The sequence below is a fragment of the Myxocyprinus asiaticus genome, chromosome 44, assembly GCF_019703515.2.
Source record: "Myxocyprinus asiaticus isolate MX2 ecotype Aquarium Trade chromosome 44, UBuf_Myxa_2, whole genome shotgun sequence".
Classification (NCBI taxonomy): Eukaryota; Metazoa; Chordata; class Actinopteri; order Cypriniformes; family Catostomidae; genus Myxocyprinus; species Myxocyprinus asiaticus.
This window is the reverse complement of record NC_059387.1, coordinates 33,109,662-33,126,551: the sequence shown is the minus strand read 5'-3', so window position 1 is coordinate 33,126,551 and position 16,890 is coordinate 33,109,662. Positions and strand designations below refer to the sequence as shown.

The 16,890-nt window shown below is 35.9% G+C and overlaps 4 gene segments (V, D, J or C); 1 reads left to right on the top strand and 3 right to left on the bottom strand.

The window, feature by feature from the left end:
* Nucleotides 1–1,078: 1,078 nt before the first annotated feature.
* LOC127434706 (Ig kappa chain V region 3381-like) lies at nt 1,079–9,947 on the bottom strand. The segment is given in 2 exon segments: nt 1,079–1,520; nt 9,853–9,947. Coding segments are annotated over 2 exon segments (369 nt in total).
* LOC127434699 (Ig kappa chain V region S211-like) lies at nt 5,512–6,957 on the bottom strand. The segment is given in 2 exon segments: nt 5,512–6,764; nt 6,876–6,957. Coding segments are annotated over 2 exon segments (378 nt in total).
* Nucleotides 9,948–13,008: 3,061 nt separating the features above from the next.
* LOC127434709 (immunoglobulin kappa variable 4-1-like) lies at nt 13,009–14,666 on the bottom strand. The segment is given in 2 exon segments: nt 13,009–13,836; nt 14,052–14,666. Coding segments are annotated over 2 exon segments (360 nt in total).
* On the top strand, nt 14,551–16,055 carry LOC127434548 (Ig kappa-b4 chain C region-like). The segment is given in 3 exon segments: nt 14,551–14,556; nt 14,649–14,700; nt 15,593–16,055. Coding segments are annotated over 3 exon segments (375 nt in total).
* The last annotated feature ends 835 nt before the right edge of the window (nt 16,056–16,890 follow it).

Below are 16,890 nucleotides of genomic sequence, written 5' to 3'. Positions count from 1 at the left end.
TAAGAGCAGTATTTTGAGGCCAGGCGTGGGGAAAACAGGGTGGTTTTATGGTGACATAATTTTTTGATTCATGTGATGCATTAAATACGTGTATATTTGACAGTTAATTCATTAAAGAAGTGTGTTTCATACGCCTTAATTTGCGTCATTGTTGATTATTCATTGTGTAGCTAATATTAGATTTGTTGAGAAAAATATCTTGACTCTGTAAACCCTGTTCAATGTGTACAAATGCTTTTTTAGCGCTGGGGTAGCGCAGGCATTTGACGCGGAGTAAGAACGTTTTGAATATTCATGATCATCATAACTTCCACTTTCTATTACTGTGAATGTGCAGCTAAGGGAAAGAACAGGAAAAAATGGTGGGAGGGGAGGGGGGTCCTTGGAGATAATTGGCCCCGGGGCCTTTGCAAGTCATAATCCATGCCTGCACATACCCCTCAGCAAATGTGCAGTTGCGCCCCTGCACAAAATGAGATGCTCAACAGAATTTCAGCCCCAGTCACCATTCGCTTTAATTAAATGGAAAATATACAATGAATGTGAATGGTGACTGAGACTTACAATCTCCTTTTGTGTTCCACAGAAGAAATAAAGTCATTCATTTAGTATTCAGTTAAAATATAATTCCTTAACAAGTGTTTGTGTGTGCTATGTATTTTTGAGGTTATTAGTGTGTTGCATCATTAGTTTGGCAACATGTTAACATCTCACAAAGTTTAAAATGAGTCTCATGTGGATCAGTGTTTAATGTCAGTCACTGAAGAGGTTTCATTTTTAGTTAGTATTCTACAGACAGCAAAGCAGCTCAGGAGGGTTTGAAACAGAGTCATTGATTGAACAGAGATGGAAAAATGTCTGATGAGCAAATCAAGTTCAGAAATGACTGAACACAGCATCTGAAATCAGGTGTTCAGTTCAATGATGGACAGAAAGTATCATGAGACCATTAATTACTCCTGAAGAATCATGATCACATCAACACGATGTCTAATGATTATCTTTAAAAATACTGACCAACAAAATATGTGTTCAATCCTTGTTTAAATATCCTTTTTGATTCTCCACATGGTGTGTGTGTGTGTGTGTGTGTGTGTGTGTGTGTGTGTGTGTGTGTGTGTGTGTGTGTGAGCAGCTGCAGTATCTGTCAGTGTATCAGTGCAGTGTGACTGACAGAGGTTTTTGTACGACTCTTTATCACTGTGTGAACACATCTTTACTGTTGATGTAGTGTACACTCTGACAGTAATAATGTGCTGCATCTTCAGTCTGGACTCCACTGATGGTCAGAGTGAAATCAGTTCCACCTCTTTGTCCATTTCCACTGAATCGCTGAAAACTATCATCATACTGTTCGTTTACGCCATAAATGATGAGTTTTGGAGCTTCTCCAGGTTTCTGCTGATACCAAGCTAAACCCCAGCCATTGATTCCAGAATCAGTTTTACACTCTATAGTGGCTGTTTTTCCTTCAGTTATAGTTACAACTTCAGTCTGAGTTACAGTGACTCCTCTGGATTCTGATCAGGAGAAAATAACATTTGATCAAAATCTTTAAATTTACTGTATATGAAAGTCTTAAAAATAAGTAAATCAGTGAGAAGATTTCATTTGATGTTACCTGGAATAAAAGCTCCCAGAATCCAAATAAAGATGAAGAAATTCATTTTTGTGTTTGTTGGTTTTGTACAATGAAAAACAGCAATGTGTTATAAAGTGTTTGACTCACAGTTATAAACACTCTCTGATCACTGAAGCGTGTGATGTCAATGCAAAGTGACTCTCTCTGGAAATACCCTCTTTGAGTAAAACAGACATCAATCAATAGAATTAATAGTGTTTATTTCTTCAGAGAGCTCTCACTGACATTATACAGTCTGGACAGGTGTGAAAAAAACACACATAAAAGTGCTCAGAAAGTCACTGAAGATATGATACTCAATGGATTTCAGGAGATCTGATGGTGTGTGTGTGTGTGTGTGTGTGTGTGTGTGTGTGTGTGCTGCATAATGGTGGTTGAGCATTTAAAACTTGCAGTAAAAGTGAGAACATTCAGTAAATGTGTCGCAGTAATTTAGATATTAAAGGGACAGTTCACCCAAAAATGAAAGTTCTCTCATCATTTATTTACCCTCATACCATACTAGATGTGTATGACTTTCTTTCTTCTGCAGAACACAAACAAAGATTTTTAGAAGAATATTTGAGCTCTGTTGGTTTATACAATAAAATTGAATTTTGGGCCTCGGGTACAGAAATATTTTAGGGACCCATGAACAATTGAGGTATGTGGTGGGGATAGTATCCAGTACAAACATTTTTAGATTGATATTGGGCTGGGTATTGTTACAGATTTCCAGATTTGTTTGGATTCTGATTCACAAGCTCTCGATACGATTCTGATTTTATTCCATATCAATTCATATAGGTACATTTTGGTTACAGTGTCCATTTATTATATTGCATATATATTTGTAACATGTTTATTGTTTACATGCATAAATTGTTCTAGTTACAATTATTAACATTGATTATCAAAACACATGCTAAATCTGTACTGTCTCTTTAAATAGACAACATCATCTGAGCACAACAACAGGTGATTTTGTTCCTCACATATTCTTTTGGTGGCCTAATGTGAGGAAAATTTCCCATGTAAGAGTTTCCATCTTGTCCCTACAAAACTCCTGGACACCTGATCAGTGACCGAAAAACGTATTTCTGGCCATCATACAAGATATAAAACATATTATTTATGATTGTTTAAATGGAAATTTACACGTAGATCATGTAGCATTTCAATTTCATGACAAAATTCCAGCAAAATTAATTGTGTAAGTTTAAATTAATGAAACTTCAAATACTCATTTTATTTTATTTTTTTAAAGATTACTCAATTCAATTTGATGAAATTTTGTTATGAAATTAAAATGTGTAAAATAAAAATCTAAGTGAGACTAACCTTTAGCATAAAATCCTAGAAACTTCCTTGTTTTAATTGTTTGGTGTTTTACATGTAATGGAGTGTAGAATAAACAGTCCAGTTTCCATAACACATTTTGATATAACGGCATACTTTTATTAGGGGAGAGCGGGACACAAACTAACACTTTTTGTTTTTCTTTAGTTTGTGTAAATGCACTTGGGGTTCAAAGTATTTTTCTTTATTCACATTAATTTTACGCATGTATGATACAAATATGTGGTCTTGTTTCATGAATACAGCGTACATTTTTTTTATTGCCATTTACCTGGAAAAAAGGAAAGTGGAATGTCACAACATGCCCCGTAGGTGGAACTTTGTACATTGTAACATGACCATTATGACAGCTTAAAATCCTCCTCTAACAAATATATCTGCTCTAAATAAAATAAAATCTGTCATTTTCCCTTAACTGACATGAACTATCAAATATAAAGGCCCACTCAATTTTCTTTTTCACACATCAATAACTGAATACTGTTCCATCTCTGTGTAATTCAACAGGTATTTTCTGTTTTGGAACAGCACTTTCTCTCTCTTTGTCTCCCTCTGCTGGTGTTGTTTCAGATGTACAAGCCACTAATGAGCTTCATTATGAGGGATAATTAGTGGAGGCAGATGTTACAGGTTACTGAGAGGCTTCAAAACCCCTCAGTTTGTGTCTTTCCATGGAGAGAGGAAGAAGTGTTTGACTGTGAAGTGAATTGTAGTTCTTTGATATTGAGTGAAATTGTGCTGTGTGGTTGAGTGTATTGAAGTCAAGTGTGTGATTGTGTGTTAAATAAGAATAGAAAGAAAGAGGGAGGGAGAGACTTCTCTTTATTCTTTTGGATGTGTTTTTCCATTATTCTTCTGAGAAATGAGGAGTCGAGTGTCTTGAAGAAGAGCTGTCTCTCTATTAGAGTTAGTTTTGATATCGGTGCTCTTGACTCTCCTCAAGTCTTGTCTTAAAGAAACTTCCATTTGAGCGACTCCTGAAAAATCACTTTATCAACACACACTTGATCAAACAAGAGACTCCAGCACTAGATGAATCTATTTTAATACCTGAACAACATGTATGTTACATCACCTCTCCCTTTATATGAGCCTGTCCACTGTCTTTCAGTACTTTAGTGGTTATACTGTGTGAAGTGGTTAATATGTTTAATTCAGCAGCTGAATTCTTGAGTGGACAAGTAACTGATAACTCAAGAGTAACTGATGGAGAAACAGATGGACAATCAATCATTCATACAGCAAAAACATGAGCAGACCTTTGTTTTTATTCTATTTAACTCCTAATTTGTCAGCAGGAGAGAATTTGTATGAACTGTATATAAACTTCTTTTAATCTTTTCATATGAGTCTAGATGAAGAAGTGTGCGTCTGAAGTGTGAAATGATTAATAATCCTGACAAATGAGCAAACCTCAATAAAGCTTCTATGATGGGTAAGGTCAGAGGTCATCTTTGAACTCTAGTAGTCGATATCGTGTTTGAGTGTTTCAGTATACACCATTATTAGAGAGTTGATTGATTTGTTCAGGAAAATAAGCTACTGTAAATTGATACACAAATATTACTAATATTCAATGGTCTGTTTACAGACTGTTTGTTTGTTTGTTTGTTTGTTAGGTTGCATTGAGTCATGTATTACAGTAGGTTCATCTTTATTTCTGTTAGATCTGTTTGCAGTGCCAAATTAACCATGAAACATGAATAATTCAGTTGCATAGCAACACTCTCAAGCTCTCGTACACTGTTTATTGTTTATATGTTGTTTGTAATGTCTACAAGAGTATATATGTATTGTTTACAGTGTGTGTGTGTATTACAGAGTGTTCTCTTAATGTAAGATGTCTGTGAAGTGTGTCTTGTCTTGTTTGTGATTGTGCACTGTAGATCTGATGTTTTATGTGGCTGGAATGAAAAACTTTAATCAAGACCGACTAAAAGTTCTCTCTGGTGATTATTTCTACTCATGATCAAAACCATCAAAGTGCACCTAAATTAATAAACTATTGGGAGACTGTGTGTGTGTGTGCGTGTGTGTGTGTGTGTGTGTGTGTGTGTGTGTGTGTGTGTGTGTGTGTGAGCAGCTGCAGTATCTGTCAGTGTATCAGTGCAGTGTGACTGACAGAGGTTTTTGTACGACTCTTTATCACTGTGTGAACAGATGAATACTGTTGATGTAGTGGAAACTCAGACAGTAATAATGTCCTGCATCTTCAGTCTGGACTCCACTGATGGTCAGTGTAAAATCACTCTTAGATCCACTGCCACTGAATCTAGACGGTGTATTTGATTCTAATTCAATGCAGTGTGAATCTCACACTCTCAGATTCACTGTTTGATTGGTTAAATGATCTGAACTGGAACACACCAGTTTCACTTCTGCTCTATTGAGTCGTTCGACAGTTATGAAGTTATTTAAGTGACATCTTCATAAAATTTATGCAACTAATAAACTGCACCAGCTCATCTGTAACACAAGATGAAGACTTTTTTCTGTACTGTAGGTCCACAAGTTTGGACAGATTTTTTTAATGGTGGAGAGCACCTGTTGTGACATCTGATCATATTATGGTCTGTTCAAAGATCATTAAATGGTTTGTCTAATAGCAAACACACACTCAAAGTCTCTCATTATGTTGTTTCATGCTGTGGGAGTTTTAAAGGAATAGTTCACACAAACATTATAATTGTCATCATTTACTCACCCTCATGTTGTTCCAAACCTTATGTATGACTTTCTGTCCTCTGTGGAACACAAAAGGAGATATTCAGCAGAATTTCAGCCCCAGTCACCATTCACTTTAATTAAATGGAAAATATGGAATCAATGTGAATGGTGACTGAGACTTACAATCTCCTTTTGTGTTCCACAGAAGAAATAAAGTCATTCATTTAGTATTCAATAAAAACTTAAACACTTGTTAAATAATTATATTATGTATTTTTGAGGTTATTAGTGTGTTGCATCATTAGCTTGGCAACATGTTAACATCTCACAAAGTTTAAAATGAGTCTCATGTGGTTCAGTGTTTCATGTCAGTCACTGAAGAGGTTTCATTTTTAGTTAGTATTCTACAGACAGCAAAGCAGCTCAGGAGGGTTTGAAACAGAGTCATTGATTGAACAGAGATGGGAAAATGTCTGATGAGCAAATCAAGTTCAGAAATGACTGAACACAGCATCTGAAATCAGGTGTTCAGTTCAATGATGGACAGAAAGTATCATGAGACCATTAATTACTCCTGAAGAATCATGATCACATCAACACGATGTCTAATGATTATCTTTAAAAATACTGACCAACAAAATATGTGTTCAATCCTTGTTTAAATGTCCTTTTTGATTCTCCACATGGTGTGTGTGTGTGTGTGTGTGTGTGTGTGTGTGTGAGCAGCTGCAGTATCTGTCAGTGTATCAGTGCAGTGTGACTGACAGAGGTTTTTGTATGACTCTTTATCACTGTGTGAACACACCACCACTGTGATAACTCTGACAGTAATAATGTCCTGCATCTTCAGTCTGGACTCCACTGATGGTCAGAGTGAAATCACTATCAGATCCACTGCCACTGAATCTAGATGGAGTTCCAGACTGCACTCTGTTGGCCAGATAAATGAGGAGTTTAGGAGCTTCTCCAGGTTTCTGTAAGTACCAGGCTAAGCGGGAGCCATAAGTACTCTCCCAGTAGACGTTACTGCTGGTTTTACAGATTATTTTAACTTCTTGTCCTGGTTGAGCTGCTGTTATTGAGGGACTCTGAGTGACTGTGATCTGTCCATCACACTCTGAAATAAATCAGAATAAATTAAACCAAGAAGTTTTGATTTTAAATTGACAAAATATGTATACTTAACACACAATTAAACTTCTAATTTTAAAAGTCATATGTTACAAACCTCGAGCAAACACCGTGAGAGTCCAGATGAAGAAGGTGATGAATATCATTGTTGTTGTGTTGTGTGTTGATGAAGTGTTAAACTCACAGCACTATAAACACTCTCAGATCACTGAAGCATGTGCTGAATATGTAAAGTGACTCATTCTGGATTTAAATATTGTACACAACACTCCACTGGTCCTTTTCTGGTCATTTCTAAATATTTAGTAATGTCACAAGGTATTTCTGAGCGTGAACAACATTAAATAGCTCAACAATTAAATAAGCAAACAGTTGAACATCTATTCCACTGTAATTTAATGATAATAATAGTATAGTATATACAAATGTATAAAAGTTTAAATCCAGTTTTATAAGTAGAGTGTGATGTTTAAGTAATTTTCTACTCTCTGTTCTGGTTTCAATATTAGCACATCCAACAAATCTTCAACTCAAAGATTTAAATGTTTAGGTAAATTACACAATTTCAGTGTTCAAGGAGAGACATTCAGCAGTTCCTTCATTCAGCCGTACAGAATGTTCTCTAATGGGTTATTTCAGGTTTTTATTTATCTTTTAAATTCAGATTCATTATGATTTCATTCTTTATTTTTCATGATTATATTTGATTATTTTCTATAAAGGTTTCAGAGAGGTTACTGATGGACAGAAACTGACACTGGCGAGCATTGCAGCTGCTGTGTCTCCCCCTTGTGGTCAGAAATGGCCATTTAATTTATTCCTCTCTCCTGGGGTGTGTATACGAGTCTGTCAAGTAGGCCTATATTTACTATTTGAAAAGAGATGCAAAGCAATTCCATTTGTGGTACAGTGGCCGCATGTCCTCACCGCATCAAACAATCTCTCTTTTGGATAAAAACACAGTAGCGGTGTGTCAAATGACCTACGATAGCTACATTATACACTCACAATATGCACTACACACTCAGACATGTAGTGTATTCATTTAAAAAGTGTAATATCAACCCAGAAAGAACAATTGACGTTTTTTTTTACTACACAGAAGCATTCGCCTTTTATCAGCTGACAGCTGTGGTCTAAAACATGTTTCCTTTTGAACATTCTGCAACACTGGATTGCATTTGTTTTAGGCGATGGACCACATCATTAGTGGAAGTTAATTAATGAAATAATTGATCTATGGGACTCTGAAGTTTCTGGCCCAGCTGAAGTTCATCTGGTGACACTCCAGTTGTTTCCTGCACTGCTGAGTTAATGGCAAACTTCAGCTCGGGAAGGTGTGCATCCCATTTCTTGTGGTTTTCTTCAACATAAGACGAGATCATGTATTTTAAGGTATGGTTTACCCGTTCCGTCATATTGGTCTGGGGATGGTAAACTGTAGTGACCTTTGGAGTTACCATCCAAGTCTCACACAGATCTCTGAAAACAGAGACAAACTGGGAACCCTGATCAGACAGAAGGAATGTGGGAACCCCCATCTTGTGAATATCTCCTTTCGGAGTACGGATGCAATTAGTGGAAGCTAAAAAATAAATGTAGTGAAGCTGAATAATTTGTAATCAACTGAGGCAAAAGTACTATGATTTATTTAGAAAAATTTGTGAGAGTGGTTATAATTCATTACATTCCACATCTGCAAATTATATTATGTGTACTATTTGAGGTGAATTTAAAGATGTGCATGAATTGTATGTTTAAATGTTTCCATTTAGTTTCAATGACAGCATGAGCTGGTTTGGACTCCAAACGTTTGTTCATAACCTGATGATCATGTTATCCAGCACGATTTGAGAATGTATCAAAGAGCATCTCGTGTTCTTCAATGAAACTATGAAATCTGATCTTTTGCACAAATGAGTTCACATCTTTATTTGAAGTGTTGATGGTATTACGATGTGAACATCTGCTGATGGAGCTGCTCTATTCTGAGAGGAACAGAATCACTCCACCCTGATGATGCAAATATGAGTTTCACTATTTGACTCTTTATTGTGTGAATGAGACAGTTGAGTTTGACTAATGGAGAGATGAGCTTTGATCATATTCATCAGTTTACTCTGAGGCTGATCTCAGCAGTCATACTGACCTTCTGAATGTTTCAATCAACTGTTCAAAACTCAATATCAATGATGCTGTTTGTGTCACACACATCTGCTCAGTGTTTGTCCTGTTTATCATCTCTGGAAACTTTCAGTTGATCACACTGAACTAAAGTCTTACAGTGTTCAGTTTAATGATGTCCATCATCAAGGATATATTGTTTTCTGTGAATCACAGCTTTGTTTTACTATTCTTTTATTTGATTGTCAATCATCAGTGTTTGACTGTTCAAACAAACAACAGGGTAGTAAATAATATTAGTTGTTATATCGTTCATTCAGTTCAGTTTAGAGGGGAACAGATAACTTATGAAATTCATATATAAAACTATGAATGCAATAATTATAATAATTATAAAAATGAGTGTTAGTGTGTGTGTGTGTGTGTGTGTGTGTGTGTGTTAGTGTTAGTGTGTGTGTGAGCAGCTGCAGTATCTGTCAGTGTATCAGTGCAGTGTGACTGACAGAGGTTTTTGTACGACTCTTTATCACTGTGTGAACACATATTTACTGTTGATGTAGTGTCTACTCTGACAGTAATAATGTGCTGCATCTTCAGTCTGGACTCCACTGATGGTCAGAGTGAAATCAGTTCCACCACTTTGTCCATTTCCACTGAATCGCTGAAAACTATTACCAAACCGATCATTTACGCTATATATGATGAGTTTTGGAGCTTCTCCAGGTTTCTGCTGATACCAAGATAAACCATAGCCATCTATTCCAGCATCAGTTTTACACTCTATAGTGGCTGTTTTTCCTTCAGTTATAGTTACAACTTCAGTCTGAGTTACAGTGACTCCTCTGGATTCTGATCAGGAGAAAATAACATTTGATCAAAATCTTTAAATTTACTGTACATGAAAGTCTTAAAAATAAGTAAATCAGTGAGAAGATTTCATTTGATGTTACCTGGAATAAAAGCTCCCATAATCCAAATAAAGATGAAGAAATTCATTTTTGTGTTTGTTGGTTTTGTACAATGAAAAACAGCAATGTGTTATAAAGTGTTTGACTCACAGTTATAAACACTCTCTGATCACTGAAGCGTGTGATGTCAATGCAAAGTGACTCTCTCTGGAAATACCCTCTTTGAGTAAAACAGACATCAATCAATAGAATTAATAGTGTTTATTTCTTCAGAGAGCTCTCACTGACATTATACAGTCTGGATTGCTGTGAGAAAATCATAAAAATAAGCACATTGGGTCATTGAGGACATGAGATTAAATGGACTTCTGGAGTTTTTATGAAGTTGAGTTTTTGTGTGTATTTATAACAGTCATTTAACGCTTTTATAAGATCAGAGTGTTCATATGAATTTAAAATGAAAATATTCCTAAATGTGTAGCAGTTTGCTGAAGTGAGTTAACTGCATGAGTGTTTATTTGAATGTGTTTGAATTTTCATCTCTCAAAAAAATAAATAAATAAATGTGCCAATCACAATGTTCCATCTGACTTTAATTTTTGCTGAGCAAATCCTGTTTCTATTGGGCAAAATCTCCGGCCACCTGACCAGAATATGCAATATATATATATATATACATATTATATGTTCTCTTTCACATTGTTGGATTGTTTATATAATCTTGAGGTAACAGTAACTGGTTTGGCTCGCTGTCTGCAATGGAGAATCCAGATTCCCCACAGACTACATGAAGAGATAATAAATGTTAATGGATTAAATGGAAATGAATGTAGACAATGACAATGCAAAACGAAGGTGGAGATGAGATGGGGTGATGGAGGGATGCCAGAAGAATTGACGCTGGATAGAGTCATGTGACCCTTTATATACTCTAGTGATGATTAAGATATTCCTCCCAAAATTACGTTTAGAACTCCAATTAGTTGGTACCAATACCAGTGATATTTCACAATTCTTGATATTTGAAATTCAATACCACAGTAAAAATGAATGCTCTGATATTATGCTATTTAAAATAAAGGAGTGTGTTCAAAGTTAAATATTAATGTAGATATAAACATTAAAAACATGTTGCCTTAGTGTTTCTCAATTAAGTAAATACATCTTCTCGTTCTTTGATTTATTCAGGTAAATAGTCATAATAATATAGTGAAGCGCTCAGAGGTTTTTGTACAGCTGTTCTATTAGTTTGTATCACTGTGGTGGACTTTTGGCAGCGGCACCAGACTGGATGTTGGCAGTAAGTAAATCAGCAAATAACCCTATAAATGCAATATATACGGTACAGAGCTACTTTTCATATCTTATTAGTGTGACCCAAGAGAAAGAAGAACAGAGACGGACTCAATGTACCATTACAATCCAATACCAAGCGGGCACTAACCTATTAATATAGATAACCAGTGAACAACCAAGCCATAGACTAATAAAGGAGTCAAAGAATCAGTCTCTAGTTTTAAAATTGTCCCTGCCCTTCATAAATACTATCAGGGAACAACAGTGACTACACATAACTTTCAGCATTGAGTAACACAATTAGACCTGCACTTTACATGAAGAAAAGAAGCAGATACTGGTATGTGTTCTCTTAAAGAGACAGTTCACCCAAAAATGAGAATTCTCTCATCAATTACTCACCCTCATGCAATCCCATATGTGTATGACATTCTTCTGCAGAACACAAATGAAGATTTTTAGTGGAATATTTCATCTCTGCTGGTCCATACAAATGCTTGTGAATGATGACCAAAACTTTGATGCTCCAAAAATCACATAAAGCCAGCAGAAAAGTAATCCACACAACTCCAGTGATTAAATCCATTTCTTCTGAAGTCATATGATAAGTGTACTATTGAATACTACTGTTCTATCTCTTTGTAATTCAACAGGTATTTTCTGTTTTGGAACAGCACTTTCTCTCTCTTTGTCTCCCTCTGCTGGTGTTGTTTCAGATGTACAAGCCACTAATGAGCTTCATTATGAGGGATAATTAGTGGAGGCAGATGTTACAGGTTACTGAGAGGCTTCAAAACCCCTCAGTTTGTGTCTTTCCATGGAGAGAGGAAGAAGTGTTTGACTGTGAAGTGAATTGTAGTTCTTTGATATTGAGTGAAATTGTGCTGTGTGGTTGAGTGTATTGAAGTCAAGTGTGTGATTGTGTGTTAAATAAGAATAGAAAGAAAGAGGGAGGGAGAGACTTCTCTTTATTCTTTTGGATGTGTTTTTCCATTATTCTTCTGAGAAATGAGGAGTCGAGTGTCTTGAAGAAGAGCTGTCTCTCTATTAGAGTTAGTTTTGATATCGGTGCTCTTGACTCTCCTCAAGTCTTGTCTTACAGTTTTTCTCAATCGATTTTACGCATCTCTCTAAACTCAGGTCACTGCTCTCAAAACAGTTAACACAGCCATCTGAACACTTTGTAATTGTCCTAAACAGATTGTGCATTTTTCTTGATTAACCTCATTTTCTCGAAACACTACATACAAATTTCTCTGATCTAAACTTCATGCTTTTAAAAAAGTTAACACAAATAACTAAATTAAAGTCATACTCTCAAATGCACATGTCAGGTTGTCAAATGCCTTCATACTGATATCTGCTGTGTTAGTAAAGCACACAGCAAAGAAAACGAAATGTACTAAATTTTTCACACAACTGTCATGACTTTGCTATCTATAAATGGGGTCAAATATGAAAATTCAGAGCAAACAAACAATGAGGAAAAAGAAGAACAACACAAAGAAGAGGTGCAAAATGAGAAGAGGTAGAGTGGGTAAAGGAAGAGGAAATAGGAGGAAGAAGAGTTTAGAAAATGGGAAGGTTTTCTCAACTCTTTTCAGGGGTGAGAACTGCATTGAAAGAGTTGAAGAAAGACCAAATGGAGATTGTGTAATGATGGTGAGCAGAGAGAAAGAGGACAGCAGTAAAGAGAAAGAGTAAAGAAGACACAAGAGGCTCAAATGATCTGATGTTCCTCTAATTTATCATATTATGAATCACAGTGTCTCTGAGACACACAAAGTTTTCGGCCTAATGTGAGCAGATCTACAGTGACATCAATCTCAACAAAAAAGAAGAGGGAGAAATGCCATTCCTCTGCATGCCAGTCAATCAATGTCCACAATTACTGTACTATCTGTGCTTATAGTGCTGCCTTAGGTCCATACAATTGAGCAAGATTGTTGTTTGTTTATTTTACAGTAAACTTCTTCATCATCCTTCCAGAGGAAGAGCAGGAACAACTAGAAATTTAGAGACAATTTATGAAAACAGATGGAAAAAGGTCTTTATTGTGGATTTTTATGATAAATGTGTTATTTAAATCATAGAGTTGTCTATAGCTGAAAATGTTATGAATTCAACAGAGAACACATCTATAGTTTTGATGTTAGTATTTAGTTTTAATAAATGCATTATCAGGAAAGAATATGTTGCTTCATTATGCAGTGAAATTTCATTGTTATGCAAATTTGAGTGCCTGTTTCGTCGGCTGTGTGAATTGTTTTGAGAGCAATGATTATAGTTTGGAGAAATGTATAAAATTGACTGAGAAAAACTGTAAAGAAACTTCCATTTGAGCGAATCTTTAACTGTGTAACTGTGTTTGTATCAGTAGTTCCTCTTTCACTGAAGGAGGTTTTTGTGCGACTCTTTATCACTGTGTGAGTGGATACTCATAATGCTGTTGACAATAATAATCTCCTGCATCTTCAGTCTGGATATTTCTTATTTTTAGCATAAAGTTTGTTCCTGATCTCTCATCAGTGAATCTGTCAGAAACTCCAGACACTCTGCTACTGACACTAGAGAAGAGGAGTTTGGGGGTTTCTCCAGGTCTCTGCAGATACCAGGCTAAACTAGATGTAAAAGCAGTACTGCTGGACCCGCAGTTGAGAGTGACACTGTCTCCCACTGACACCATCTTCACTGTGGGACTCTGAGTCAGAATAATCTCCCCAAAACAACCTGCCACAACAGAAGCATCAATCAGTGTTACAGTCAAACAATCATGACAAACATCAATGAACATTTACAGACACAAACATATTCAGAACATTCATACACAGCACTTAAAATAAGAGCCAAAGTTACTTCCAGACCGAAAATCTGACTGCTGAGAAAATCTTTCCTCTCTGATTTAATGATCACTGCTTGAATTAGATTTTTAAAATGAATCTCACCAGCAGTGAAAAGCAGAAGAGAGCAGATAATGAGAGCGTGTGATGTCATCTTTACTGTGAATGAGTGAGAACTGAAGGAACAGTGATGTTGGTTTGACAGTCCTGACTAACAGACAGTCTGATATTGTGCTTTAATCAGAGGGGTGGGACACACATTCAAAACTGTTTCCTCTCACCAGCAAATGTGACTGTTACAGGAGAACAGCAGCGATGAGAATACATTATTAAAAGAATATTACATTTATGAATATTAACAGTATGTCTTTATTCTAAGTTATTAAATACATTGCATTCCAGTCAGTGGATATTCTCAGGAAGTTTTTTTCAATGTTTTGATTTCTCATGAACATTCAACACAGACTTCATCACAAGAGTTATGAGGAGTTAAAACATGCAATCATAAAACAATGTTATATTTTTAAATTTAAATGCATATTATGAACTATTCATATTTTTATTAGCAGTTGTCCACAATATGAATAATAAAATAAATGAAAGTATGTTTGTATGTGTGTTGTGTAAAGATGTGTTTGTGATCATGTGTTTAAAGTGCGGTTAGTGAAGCGCTCAGAGGTTTTTGTACAGCTGTTCTATTAGTTTGTATCACTGTGGTACACTTTCGGCAGCGGCACCAAACTGGATGTTGGCAGTAAGTAAATCAGCAAATCATTCTTTTAATGTTGCATATGTTTTATAATTATGTTGAATGTGTGTTTTATGTATGATTGTAACACTATGAGTTGAGGGATTTGTCTCACTTTTTTAAATTGTTTTGGTCAAATATTTTTCTGTTTCCAACTTGTCACTAAACAAGAAAATGTAGCCTATAACTCCCACCTGCTTCTAATGTTGTGATTTATTTATTTATTCATTATTTTTATATACCTGATTAGACTCATTTAATAATTTGTCTGTTTTTCAAGAAATTAACGTGAAATTTTAAGACACTTAGGCTAATGTATTTGTTGTCAGCACATGTGAATTTGTTGCTCGTACAGAAGTGAGATGTGATTCAGTTTTTGTAGCTGTTCATGCCTCTGTTTAAATTACTGACATTATCATGAGTTCATAAAAATGGTCCTTCAATATGAAATGTTTATTAATGTAATATGGAAGATATAAAGTATTACTGTAGGAATTTTCATCAAACTATCTGTTAAAAGTGAAGTATTGTACAGAATATTTTGTATCCTACTGTTGAGGTCGGGCGATGTCTTTTTCATTGTTTCTTAATGTAAAGAGAAATATATGACGGAAAGACATTCTTCAACTTTTGTGTAAATCTAGCTGCAAACATCCAAATTTATGGTGCACTTTATTGATAATTTCATCAGACCGTCAAACTGACATTTTGGTCATTCAGAGTCAGTATTTATTTATTTATTTATTTATTTGAGTGAACAGATCAAAATGAAAATAAAAAAAATAAAAAAATAATAAATTAAGTACAAAAAAAAATCTATGAATGTAATTTATTTATTTTTAACCTGGAGAAAGAAATCTTTTCTTTTTTCCTAAGTTGTCTATTGTGTATTTGTCAGGCAACACTCGTCCTGCCGTGAGCATCCTGCTGCCCTCCAGTGAAGAGATTTCCACAAAGAACACAGCAACACTGATGTGTGTGGCCAGCAAGGGCTTCCCCTCAGACTGGAGCCTGAACTGGAAGGTGGACGGGAGCAGCAGGTCTGAGAAGAGCAGTGCTGGGGTCCTGGAGAAGGACGGTCTGTACAGCTGGAGCAGCAGTCTGACTCTCTCTCAGGAGGAGTGGATGAAGGCGGTCACAGTGAGCTGTGAGGCCAGACAGAAAGACCAGCCGTCAGTCACTGGAGAAGTGAGGAGAGATCAGTGTTCTGAGTAGATCCTCTGGATTCTCTTCTGCTCTTCTCACTCATGTCTCACATGGAGACTAACAGTGACTTCTATTCAGACAAGTATATGTGTGCTTTTGTTATTCAGTGCTGTTTTCTGTTGTCAAAATTCAATAAATGAAATAATATTCAGTTATTTTGATTTCCTTTTGGTGTCTTTTGAATTTGAAAAAGTACTTCAACATTTCAGGTGATTTATAAGATCAGGGCTTTAGTTCACACTTTAGAAATAAACTTCACTCAATGGACCGTGAAAACACCTGCAGAGACTTTATGAAACAAGATCATGCAGCCATATTAGGAAACTCAAACATAAAGTACTCTCAGTAAATGTAACAAACATATTAAAAGGTTTTAAAATATAAACCGTAGGAGAGATATACAATGGGGTGCAAATGTCTGAGAATCGTGAAAGTGGTTTTAGTTTTACTACAAAAATTATTACAAATTATATTATCTGCATAACTGTTTGAGGTGAATTGAAAAATATGCAACATTTCTGACATATGCACAAATGACAGCATGCACTCGAGCTGACATGAACGTGACATATTTCTGTAAAATCGGATGATTTGACAATGTGCCAAAAAGCATCTTGTGCTTCAAAAGAAGTGAGAAAAGAAGAGGAACGCAAGAAAGGCAAATGCCCAACAATAACACAGTTCATTGTTTTCTTGTTTGATTGTGTAGCTTCAGTATTGTTTCCAGGGCCGTTTCTGAACATATGGGGGCCCTTAGCAAAATTCTACTTGGAGGCCCCAAGCCCACCCAGCTTCCCGGGTCATTGTTTCCCCCCTTCACCTGTCGAATTGAGCTATTACAGATGCCTGAGTCTTACCCAAAGCATTTAACATGTTTAAAAAAAAAGACCTTGTTATGTGGGGCACCCTGGTGGCCCTGAGCAACTGCTTATTCTGCTTATTGCTAGAAACAGCCCTGATTGTTTCTTGACAACATTTCAATAGCAGTGG